Here is a 12663-nt window from a genome sequence, read left to right on the forward strand (position 1 = left end):
TTTAGGATACGCCGCTTTGGTACAACTTCAACTGTTGTGAACGTAGTACAGGTCCATACATTTACATACCAAAATGTCAAAATTTTCATGAAACGATATTGATACTGGATTAGGTGATGCAGTACTTTTAAGTGATCACTACACAAGTCAGTACTTTGTCCCACTCATTACTTGAGAGTTGTAAACGAATTGCTGGTTTGGAATGTAAATGAGATCTAATTACAAGACTCACAGAGTTTAAGAGGAACTCCTACTGATTGTCAACATTCAGACTTGGAAAGTTGTTTCAATGAAGCATTTTATTATGGAAAGAAAAAAAACTGCTCAGGTTGACTGACAATACACACTCTTATCCACCAAAAGCTGAAGTGTTTAAACAAAGTGAGAAGTCAACCATCCCTGTAAAAACTACACCAACCAAAGAACATAAGCACAGTGAAGTGTTTTAGAACTTTGGTGTTAAATTCATAAACCAACTGCTGATGATTTTTTTTTTTTTTTTTTAAGTGAGGTTGATGCCCAAAAGAAAACCAGTAAGCTCACATGCGCGCGCACACGTCCCCTGAATAGGAAAGAAAAGACCTGACTGAGAAGTCTCACCACAGGCAAGAAAGATCAAATAAGGTTGAGGCAGAGTCGGGGGTGCTTGAGGGGATTACGAATACGATGCAACTTTTTCAACCGAATACTGACAATAAAAAGTAGAAAAATATCACAATAATACAAACATTTTTCAGAGCAATTAAATTGTCTGCGGGTTGAGAAGTCTTATAAAAAGGACATTGCACTGAAACCATCTTGAACCAAACACTCACTGGCATCACAGGTCAAATGCTGTTGCAAAAGAGAAAAATGTCTGGAGGAGCAGCAGCAGTCTTTCACCTTAAAGATTCATGTGGGATGTTTTGAGGTCATGACCCAGGCAGCCATCGTTAAAGTTTGGAAGGGTGTTTACTATAGCAATTAATGACTGGCTGCTGTTGCGACAACAGGACAAACCCTTTCTGTAATATTGTGGGAACTCCACCCCCCAATTCTAAATTTAAAGGTACAACCACACAGTTAAATGAAAACTTGTTCATGATACCTGAACAGCATTGTGAGAGTTGCATGGGTCAGCCCAACCAAACTAGTACAGGGTGTTGTGAAGGCAATTTGGGATAACCATTTACACCCCAAATTTGCCCCCTCCCATATTTAAAAAAAAAAAAAAAGTTATTGCCCTAGTAGCAAATGTTGCGGCATTCAGTTTGTGTGGCTCCTCTCAAACAGGCACTGAGGTGAAGAGCAATTCAAAAGAGTCTCTGAAGGTAAACACCACACACACAGAAAAACACATACACACACACACCTCAACTAGTGACGTGCTAGGCCCCAATTTCACAAACTTGACCAGGAAGAAAAGGGTGTGATCAGTCCAGGGTGACACGAGAGAAACTGGGGGGGTAGAAGTATGGCACTTGACCCAACTGTGTACAATTCCGAGGAGGGAAAAAAACAAAAACAAAAAAACATTGCCCTATGGATGAAGCTGCACCGTTGTGCAAAATAAGTATTCAAATGTGGGCTAAATGCTAACATTGACAAGCACAAAACTATCACAAACAATACAATATTCAACGCAATAAGTATTCATTTGTCAGCTATTAAAATGAATAAAAACTATAATGCAATACTAACTATTAGATGAACACCTGTTTAACATAAGCCCATTAAAAAGTAGTTCATAGTTTGGCAACTAATAAATGGGGAGCAACCAAAAGAATAAATGGCACATTTTATCTGAAGTTTCAAGATTAAAACCACAAAAAAAGGAAACTTGAAGCTGGGGTAATAAGGTACACAGATGCAAACTTCGCCTAAAACAAATCAACTATGTAGTACAACAAAAGCAGAAACAAAGTCACATCTATGTAATGGCACGGGCATTCAAAAAGAAGCAAAAGAACACCAAGAAAATGTTTGATCAAAAAACGGGAAAAATGTGATCAAGATACTTCTGTGTCCACTTGTAAGCATAAGTGTGAAGACTGGAGTACTCAGGGATTTTGCCATGTAGAAAATATTGTAGTTCCCCATCGTAAAAACACTCACACAAGGCACTTTTTTTCAGTACGAAAAGTCTAGTCCTTTTCATGACCCCAAACTGCCTGCATAGCAACAAGGACAAAAAAAAAAAAAAAAAAATCTTTTTGACCTTTGTGCAGTACCACATGAGAAGTTTCAGACAGGTTTTTTTTTTTTTTTTTTTGGTTTGAAGCACTTAACCAAATAGTAAAACTTTGTTGGTTTGAAAATAAAGACCAGAGTTCATTCCTCTTAGCTTTTTGTCCCCAATGATGGCAACTTCATAGCTTCGTTTTTTTATGTTAAACAGTGCTCCTGGGGTATTAAGTATATTTCTTATCATTTAGGATGGCACTCTGAAGGCATCCAGTCATCAGGAGATGAGAGCAGTGTTGGGGGGAACAGAATCCTGGGACTCCACAGCACCTCAGTCAGACGTACTCGAGGGAGAAAGTTGAATAGGGGAGCATAGGTCGAAGGTGGAGACTGGAGAGCACAGTTTCTCTGGGTCCTGCTACCTGCCTCGCAGATTCTGGAGGACACCGTAAACCTCGTCTTCTTTGCTGAGTCCCTCAAAGAAAGGCAGCAAGTCCAGTAATTCCGTGTCATTCATGTCGTCAAACCATGACTGGACTGGGACCTGGGGAAACAATTATAGTAGTAGTTCACGAAGATTTTACACCAAGCACCACCTTAAAAAAATAGCTTAGCTCTCCAACTACCACCATCATAACCAACAACCAGGTGTGCTGCAGGAAATTTATTAATTTCACTTAATTTGTCCAAACCATATTTACTCCAAATAATGTATCCTAGTTCTTCTATCTGTGACAGTGGGAGGAAAAGTATGTGAATCCTTTGGAATTGCTTAAATGTGTGCATAAACTGATTTAACAATCACAAGAATAGTGTGGTACACTAATACCGCACACACACACACACACACAAAAATCATTTTTATAGATCATAATGCACATATTCTCAGGACAAGGAGAAAATGTAAGAGAACCCTTGGATTTAATAACAGATTTACCCTTCCTTGGCCACAATAGCCTCAACCAGAACTGCAGATGAGACGTACACAACGATCAGTAAGAATTTTAAACAGAGTCCTTTCTACAAAGTTGTTCATGATTCTTGGGATGTTTGTGCTTTTGGGGTCATGTAACAGCATCTCAATCAGAATTACAAACTTCATTTATAAACCTGTGTGAAGCTTTAAAAGGTTATAAAAATATCTCAAAGTCTTGATGTTCATCAGTCCACATTCCACACTGTCCATAAAAGAAGTTTAGCACTTTGCTTTTCTCCCAAAGGGTGGCCATCTTGTAAAGAATGCTCAGTGAGGTATGAAGGAACCCTATAACGTGAGTTGAAGACCTACTAAATTCACTTTGTCAACATCTTTGTTGACAAATCGACCAAAAATAAAACATTTAACAAAAACGGTATTCACGGAGGAACACGTAGGAGGAAACCAAAGTTGAATTGTTTGTAAAGAAAAATGGCACAGCACACCAACACCAAACCTTGTCCCAACTATGAAGCGTACTGGCAGGAGCATAATGGTATGGGTGTGCTTTGCTCCCTCAGGGCCTGGACATCTTGCTATCATCAATGGAAAAATGTATTCAAAATTTATCAAGATATTTTGTTGAAGAGCGTGGGGCCACACGTCTAACAGTTGAAGCTCAAAAGAGCATTGGTGTTGCATGAAATTGTTCCAAAATTCAGAAGCAAATCAAAAACAGAATGACTTCTGAAGAAAATATGTGCTACGGCGCGGCCCAGTCAATCTATTGTGACGGTATAAAGTATGCTGTAAAAAATGTTTTTGAAATAATTGTGTGGCATAAGTTTTATCAGTTGATTCTTGTGATTTTGATTCAGATCAGACTACATTTTATGACCAATGTATGCAGAAATTAAACTTTTTCGTTCTTTTGTCTTGAATGGGAGTGTGAAGGGTCTATGTGCTGTGGGATTGGCTAGTAACCAGTCGCAGTTGTTCCCCACCTCTCGCTCAGTCAGCGGTGATAGACTCCAGCTCACTCACAGACTCATTGAGGACAAGTGCTATAGAAAAATGAACTAATGATTAGGAACAATCCCTCTCACTGTTCTGAACTTCTGTTTTGATTCCATATCATGTTTTTGAGACAGTAAACTAAATAAGACTCAGCTCTATTGGTTGCAACAAAGTACTGCACTCCCTTTTGACACAGATGCTTCACTACAAAATATTAAATCATCTAGAGTCTTTAGTGATTAGTGATCATTAGTCGTTTTGGTTCCATTAAAACAAGAGTGCAACTCCAATCCAAAAAACCATATAAGACTAATTGTAAACAAATTCTGGTGCGGGTTTGATCAAGTATGTTTTGGAAACAAGTATGTCTTCCTTCTTCTCAAGAAAGAACACCCAGTACATTTAAAAAAATATTTTTGGGACATCACAGCAAAAATAAATAAATAAATAGAGTAGACTGTAAAATGCTTTGGTCAGGAAACCAGAAAACTAAATTACAAGTGTGAACATAGCCCAAGGGATTCACAGATGTTTCAAACCCTAAAGTGGTAAAAGTGTGTTGTTTTGGTTTTTTTTTGTAACTTTTTGAGGACTTGTTCTTAACTGCAACCACATTTTTTTTCAGTGCGTACTGTGTGATTGGTCTCGGCTGTAAAAGCAGCATGTTGCTGCTGGTTGAATGAGAGCGTTATTTTTTTTGTGTGACATGGTTACAACCACAAATTACCGTTTGCACATGTACTTTTAGCTAAATTCTTGGGCTTGAAGTATTAAGTCATTGTAAGGAGGAAAAGAAAAATCCTCAAACTAACAATACTATTTCAAACAATGCACAATGGTTGAGGTGCTAGCCAGGAAATCAACTCACAGCATTTTCTGGGTGAAAAATGTATGATGCGGGTGAGTTGTCAACAATGATGACGTTGCTGAGCTCTCGACCCAGCCGGCTGAGGTCCTTTACATAGTTCCCTCTGTGGAACACACAGGACTCTCTGAAGAGTCGGGCTCTGAACACGCCCCACTGGTCCAATAGGTCTGCCACAGGATCCGCGTACTATCCAAGCCACATAAAAACAAACATGCTGTCAGTACGCTGGGAAGACAAATACTCGCCATGTTCTGAAGTTACCTAACTTTCATAAAACAGCACCACTACTTACTCAGCCATATACCTGAAATGCTACACACAACAAAAAAGCTAGAGGATACAAAAGTCGACTTTTTCTAAGTCTTCACAGAAGAGGGCTCACATCTGTAATATTTTGGAACACATCTAGAAATTCACAAACATTTGTCCCCCATGCATAACACTTACCCACTTACAACTGACAAACAGATAGAAAAGCAGAAGAAGTGTGAAAGTTTGAGCAGGCAAAAGAAAAGGACAATCATAAACTAGGCAGGAATGTCTCTGGTCTTAACGCACCTTAGCAAGACTGGCTGTGAAAAGCACACATTCAAACAGCTCTCCCATCTTTTGAAGAAACTGGTCCACATGGGGTCGTTTCAGTACATAAACCTGCATGAAGGTGAAGCATATTAGTATCACACAAGGAGAAAGCTGCTACTACTACTAATTCGAAGTTTTCAGAGACCGTCCGAGAAAACAACCCATTGTCACTCACAGTTGCGATTTCATCCACTCCCTTTTTGAATTTGAGGCTGCCACCTAGTGCAAGTAATCATGAATAGGCCAACCAGGATAAACACAGCCTATCCTGGATTACTTGAATCAGATGACAACCATTTCTTCTGGTTCTTCTCGTGAGCGCAAATAAGGCACAAACCAAAAACAACATCACTGTGAGCGTATTACCTGATGAACAGTGCCATCGATCTCCACTGGAACAATAAAATCTGCATTGCTGATTGGCTGTAAGCAGAACAAAACAGCACGAGCACCAAACAATTAATAAATGTACCGTAACACAGAAGACCAGCAGACACCCCGTATGTCTAAAATTATGTGACAGGCTGAAAAACTGTTGGGAAAAAAGCTCTTGCTAAAGTCCCAATTAAGTTTAAAAAATTAATACACAAGTGGAGCACTGAGAGGATGAAAATGAGACCACTATATAAACAATTCTTACACCTTAATTATATGTATAACACTTCAACCCTGGTTGTTCGTTTCCTCCCATCACATTCTTTTTGTTTAACTAAAGAGGGACAAATCAGCACTGTCATTTTTCAATTGTTGTGACTAAAGCGCATCCTACTGCTCCCCAAGCTTGGGTTAGACAGTGACAGAATGGTCTAATACAATTATCTATTACAATACAGTACAGTTGTTATACTGATTTGCTACAGTAAAAGCAAGACTAAATTATGGTGTGACCAATTCAAACAAGCGTTGTGCAGGGCATCCTGATCTTAGCATACAAATGGAAACGAAGCAAGGCGGCAAAACAAACACACGAGGTCCACCATGTGAAAAAATGATTGTAATACAACATAAGTTATGAGAGGTCCTGTCTGAAGCCAGATCAATCTTATTAAACAACAAAGAATGTGAATAAGTGGCACTGTAATACAAATGCCTTGCACTACATACCCACTCACACTTCTGTTGTTTTCTGCATACAATTATGTTGTCTTTTGAAAAGAAACACCGCTGTACTGTACTGTTGTTTCACCTTTCCTTTTAGTCAATGTTAAAGCATAGCTTATTCTTACTTTATTGATGACTGTATGAGTATTCAAACACTTTGCTGTGATACTCATATATTTAACTCATTAGTTTCATCCTTGAGATGGTTCAACACCATTGGAATGCAGCTTTGTGTGATTACACTGATTGGACTTGATTAGAAAAATGACAACTGTCTATATAAGAGCCTATAGCTCATAGTGCATGACAGAGTAAATGAGAATTAAAAAAAAAAAACTCAGACACAGAATTGTGGCAAGGCATAGATTTGGCCAAGTTTACACAAAAAAAAAAAAAATTTGCTTCACTTAATGTTCCTAAGCGCAGAGTAGCCTCCATAATCCTTAAATTGAAGACATTTCGGATGACCAGAACTCTTTGTAGAGATGGCCTTCTGGCCAAAATGCGTAATTGGGGGACCAGATCCGTAATGAGAGAGGAAAAGAACTACCCAAAGATCACTTTGGCTGAACTCCAGAGATGGAGTTGGAAGATGAGACAAAGTCAACCATCATTGTAGCCTTCAATCAGTCGGGACTTTATGGCAGAGTGGCCCGACGGAAGGCTCTCCTCAGTGCAAGGCACGCGTGGAGTTTGGCTGAAAATAAATAAATAAGCCTGGAGGACTCCAAGATAGTGAGATTGTCTGGTCTGAAGAGACCAAGATGGAACACTGAGGCCTTAATTCTAAGTGATATGTGTGGCGAAAACCAGGCACTGCTCATCACCTGTCCAATGCAGTTCCAACACCGATGCATGTTGATGGCAGCATCATCCTGTGGGGAAGGGAGGCAGCTGCATTGACAGGACGACTGGTTGCAATTGAAGGAATCAGACTAAAGACCAAGGGAATAATATCCTGGACAAAAATCTTCTCCAGAGTGCTCATGACCTCAAACTGGCCTGAAGGTTCACCTTCCAACAAGAAAATAACCCCAAGTATAAAGCTAAAACAACGAAAAAATGGCTCTAGAACAACTCCATAACATCTCTGGAAAGACTTAAAAACAGCTGCCCATCAGCGTTTATGATTCAATCTGACAGAATATTTTGGCAATATGTATTAATCTTTGTTCTTGTTAGTTTTTTCTTCTTCTCATTAGTCAATGTGAATGTCATACCAGTGCGGCACCGACTGTCAGAGACAAATTCCTTGTGTGTTGTAGCATACTTAGCCATTAAAGCTGATTCTGATTCTGAAAAGGAGAGGATCAGTGAAGAGGAATGGCAGAAGATCCCCCAAATCCAGGTGTGAAAAACTTGCTGACTCATTGCCAAAAAGACTCATGGCTGTATAAGGTCTAACAAGTCCCTCTACTGAATACTGAGAAAAGGGACTGAACACTTATGACTGTGTGATACTGATTTCAGAAAATGGCTGCAATTTAATCGTAAAAAAATTAAGGGGTTCTGTTGATATATTGTGCATGTGTTCATGATGTTCCGTCTGATTGGTGAATGTGCATACATACCAAGGAAACAAAACTTTAGTTTGCCTTTTGGCCTTACCTTAAATGAGCTGTGAACTAGCGTTTCATCCAAGTCGATCACAACACACTTTTTACCGTAGTCCGATATTTTCATCTCTGGTAAGAGGTATTTGGCTGGTGGCTGTGTGGAAAACAAGTCAGACAACCACGGATTTAACTTAGAGTGGGGGAGTTGTGGAGAGACCCAAAGAATGATGTGCAGATGCAAAACAGGCAACAGATATATAACTTTTCAATTATTTAAGGAGCACCCCTTGAACAGGAATGCCGCTAGGGTTAGGGTTAGGGTTTAAAATAAATTTAACGCACCTGAAATGATGAAACACACTGTAGGTAGACGCTATGTTACTGAATTTCATTCTTGTAAAGACAACAAAATTTTACAGGGTTGGTCCGTGTTAAATTTAGATCAAAGGAGATTTAATGGAACTTTCCCAACATGATCACTGATAAAGGCCATGCAGATGTTAGCTGGTGATGGTGCTTATCTACAAACCATCTTCTACTCTTGAACAAAAGGCTAATATACACGGAGGTGAACAGCTAACTTGATGGATCTCACGACTAACCTCGAAAGCATAGCATACTGTAAATGGATTTCCTTCACTACCTGCAGTGACGAGACCACATTTTGCCTCCAAAAATTAGTGCAGATCAAGCAACCAAGACACCCATTAAAACCCACAGCTGCCTAAAGGCAGTTGCAGCTTTGATAGGCTGAAAATGAATCGCAGTGTAGCAAGGAGCACTGGACCCCACACATGCCCAAATGTACCATCACCGCCCCCAATGCAGGGCTTCATGCAGAGGGAAAGAAAAAAAAAAGGCAATACATACACTAGGGACAGGGAGGACCTCGATCTGGTCACACTACAACACAGGAGACAGACACGTGTACAAAATGAGGGGGTGGAATAAAGGGACAAATAAAAAGTCCATGAAAATGAAGAAAACACAGTCACACATACGAACTTTGAAAAAAATGTAGCTAGAAATAGGAGCGTTAATATGTACAAGGGATTATCTGTAGACGGGCTCACCTTTGGTGGTGATCCATTCTCCTCTGGCGGAGGTGGAGGCAGGGGTGCTGTGCTGCTGTTGGTCACGGGCGGCTCCACATTGTAGTTGCGGAAGCAGCAAAAGAATGTGCTGAAGATGCTCCGGCTCCTCTGCTTCTTTAGACCACTGTTGGACTGAGATGCTGTCAAGGTAGAAAACAGGAGCACGTCAGCGCAATCGCCACACATGCAATTATAAGAAAGCCTTAAATCAGCAGTGGTATCGCCATTTGCAGCCAAATCAAAAATTCACCAATGTCACAATCAAATTAATCAATCAATTCCTGTGCACCTTACTATAAATACAGGACAATATACTCAAACGGAAAAATATTTTATTAAAAATATGACAATTTTGAATACATTTTTTAAAGATATTTCAATAACTATTCTAAATTGCTCTCTTTCTTTGCAGACTTTTTCAGCACTTCCCTTCAAACGTATTTAACCTTCATACTGTATAGATCTAAAACACCAACAACATTAATGAGTTTGGTTCATTGTTACAATACACAACAGCAAATTTGATTAGATAATAAAATGTCCTATTCAAAGAAATCAGGGGTTAATTTTTTTTTCTGGGCTGTCACTGAGAAACACAGAGCTTCAGCTCCCTCCAAAGATTTTCTATTGGGTTTAGGTCTGGAGACTGGCTAGGCCACGCCAGAACTTTGATATCCTTCTTACGGAGCCACTGCTTGGTTTTCTTGGCTGTGTGCTTCGGGTCATTGTCATGTTGAAAGACCCAGCCACGACCCATCTTCAATCCTCTGACTGAGAGAAAGAGGTTGTCCCCAAAATCTCACAATACATGGCCACAGTCATCCCGTCCCATATGCAGAAAAAGACCCCCAAAGCATGATGCTACAACCCCCATGCTTCACAGTAGGGATGGTGTTCTTGGGATGGAACTCATCATTCGTCTTCCTCCAAACACGGATAGTGGAATTATGACCAAAACGTTCCATTTTGGTCTCATCTGACCACAAAACTTTCTCCCATGACTCGTGTATTATCCAAATGGTCATTGGCAAACTGAAGACGGGCCTTGACATGTGCTGATTTAAGCAGGGCAACCTTCCGTGCCATGCATGATTTCAAACCATGACCATAACCATGACTAACAGTAACCTTGGAAACGGTGGTCCCAGCTCATTGACTAAGGCTTGTCGTGTAGTCCTGAGCTGATTCCTCACCTTTCTAAGGATCATTGAGACCCCACGAGGTGATATGGCATGGGGCTTCACTCCAATTAAGATTGACCATCATGTTTAGCTTCTTCCATTTTCTAATAATTGCTCCAACAGTGGACCTTTTTTCACAAAGCTGCTTGGCAATTTCTCCATAGCCCTTTCCACCCGTGTGGAGTTGTACAATTTTGTCTCTGGTGTCTTTGGACAGCTTTTTGGTCTTGCAGACACAGGGAGAACATGCAAACTCCACACAGATCGGGCCAGGATTTGAACCCCGGACCTTAGAACTATGAGGGCAACGGTCTAACCACCACAGCATCATACGTGAACAGTGGAATGAAAAGGATTGAAATTTTTAAACAAACTGTTTCGGCATAAAGGGATACAGATTCTACATTCTGCTGATGTAACAGCCGAACAGGACAGACACACAAAAAAAAAGGACGATTGGCAGAGATCCCCAAATGGTGTGGAAAAACTTGTTCCATCATTTCCAAAAAGATTCATGGGTGTATAAGGTCAAACAGATGCTTCTGCAAAATACCGAGCAAAGGGTCTGGATACTTATGACTGTGTGATTGTTTTTCTTTGATAATAAATGTGCAAAATACAAAAAATATCAATATGTTGCGTTGTGTGTACATGAGGCTCCACTCCGATTGAGATTGACTGTCATGTTTAGCTTCTTCTATTTTCTAATGATTGCTCCAACAGTGGACCTTTTTTCACAAAGCTGCTTGGCAATTTCTCCATAGCCTTTTCCAGCTGTATGGAGTTGTGCAATTTTGTCTCTGGTGTCTTTGGACAGCTCTTTGGTCTTGGCCATGTTACAAGTTTCAGTCTTACTGATTGTATAGGGTGGACAAGTGTCTTCACGCAGCTAACAACCTCACGCAGGTGCATCTGGATGGGGATTCAGGATAATACATGGCGTGGAGGAGGACTTTTAAAGGCGGACTAACAGGTCTTTGCGAGTCAGAATTCTAGATGACAGACAGGTGTTCAAATACTTATTTGCAGCTGCAAGACACAAATAATTAATTAAAAAAAAATCATACATTGTGATTTCTGGATTTTTCTTTTTAGATTATCTCTTTCACAGTGGACATTTACCTACGATGAAAATTTCAGACCCCTCCATGATTTCTAGCTAGGAGAACTTGCAATACAGCAAGGTGTTCAAATACTTATTTTCTTCACTGTAGATGTGTTAAACAACTCAGGACACGGCAAATTTGCTATCTGCTTTTGCGTCTGAACTCTTCATTTAGTCTGAAGCCACCCACTTTCCAAGTAAGCAAAAGTATTGGAACAGACATTAAATTAACTTAAAATGATAAACATTTAATATTTGGTGGCAGGACAATTATAACAAGTGCATTAATCCTGCAATCCATTGACTTCACCAGACTGTTGCATTCTTCATTTGCATATTTTTTCCCAGGCCTTAATTGCAGCCTCTTTCACTTTGTTTCCTAGGCTTTCTTCTTTAGGAGGTAAAATGCATGCTCAATTGCAGGGGTCGGGAACCTTTTCGATCAGGAGAGCCATAAATGCCAAATAGTTTAAAATGTAATTTAAAAAGAGCCATACAATATTTAAAAAAATATCCATTAAAAAAAAAGATGCATTAAGTTGACTCTGTTTTTCCTGTGATACAGCTCTGAACACTTCAACCACAGAGTGGAGTGGACAAAAGATAAGAAATGCAAACAGTTAATGCCGAACACTGCTTCTACCACTTTAGGTAAGAGACGTAATGCAAAAATTACCCCAACAGAGTAATCAAACCACAGCTAAGAATGGTTTGATAGCAATCCAGGGTTAGGATTATCCTAACCTTGACAAAGCATGACTGTGAGGTGTTAAATTGAAGGTGTACTATTCAAACATTGACAATCATTGTGAGGATCACAAAACCTCCTATGTGAACATCCATCCATTTTCTGAGCCGCTTATCCTCACAAGGGTCACAGGAGTACTGAAGTCTATGCCAGCTGTCATCGGGCAGGAGGTGGGGTACACCCTGAACTGGTTGCCAACCAGTAATAGGGCACATGGAGACAGACAACAGTTGCACTCACAATCACACCTAGGAGCAATTTAGAGTGTCCAATTAATGTTGCGTGTTTTTGGGATGTGGGAGGAAACCGGAATGCCCAGAGAAAACCCATGC

At 40.0% G+C, this 12663-nt stretch overlaps 1 protein-coding gene across 2 annotated transcripts in view; it reads right to left on the reverse strand.

The window, feature by feature from the left end:
- Window positions 1-12663, reverse strand: part of LOC133510567 (CTD small phosphatase-like protein) — a 20836-nt gene continuing 8173 nt past the window's right edge. The window contains exons 2-8 of one of the 2 annotated variants that reach the window (XM_061838618.1): window positions 9277-9437; window positions 9074-9106; window positions 8256-8357; window positions 5913-5969; window positions 5523-5615; window positions 4965-5150; window positions 2-2707 (exon numbers count right to left, since the gene is read on the reverse strand). In XM_061838618.1, the coding sequence (XP_061694602.1) occupies window positions 2582-2707; window positions 4965-5150; window positions 5523-5615; window positions 5913-5969; window positions 8256-8357; window positions 9074-9106; window positions 9277-9437 (758 nt within the window). In that variant the 3' untranslated portion in view covers window positions 2-2581. Of the gene's footprint in view, window positions 2708-4964; window positions 5151-5522; window positions 5616-5912; window positions 5970-8255; window positions 8358-9073; window positions 9107-9276; window positions 9438-12663 lie in introns of both variants that reach the window. The other variant, XM_061838619.1, reaches the window with a different exon arrangement.

This window comes from Syngnathoides biaculeatus, chromosome 13, assembly GCF_019802595.1.
Source record: "Syngnathoides biaculeatus isolate LvHL_M chromosome 13, ASM1980259v1, whole genome shotgun sequence".
NCBI lineage: Eukaryota > Metazoa > Chordata > Actinopteri > Syngnathiformes > Syngnathidae > Syngnathoides > Syngnathoides biaculeatus.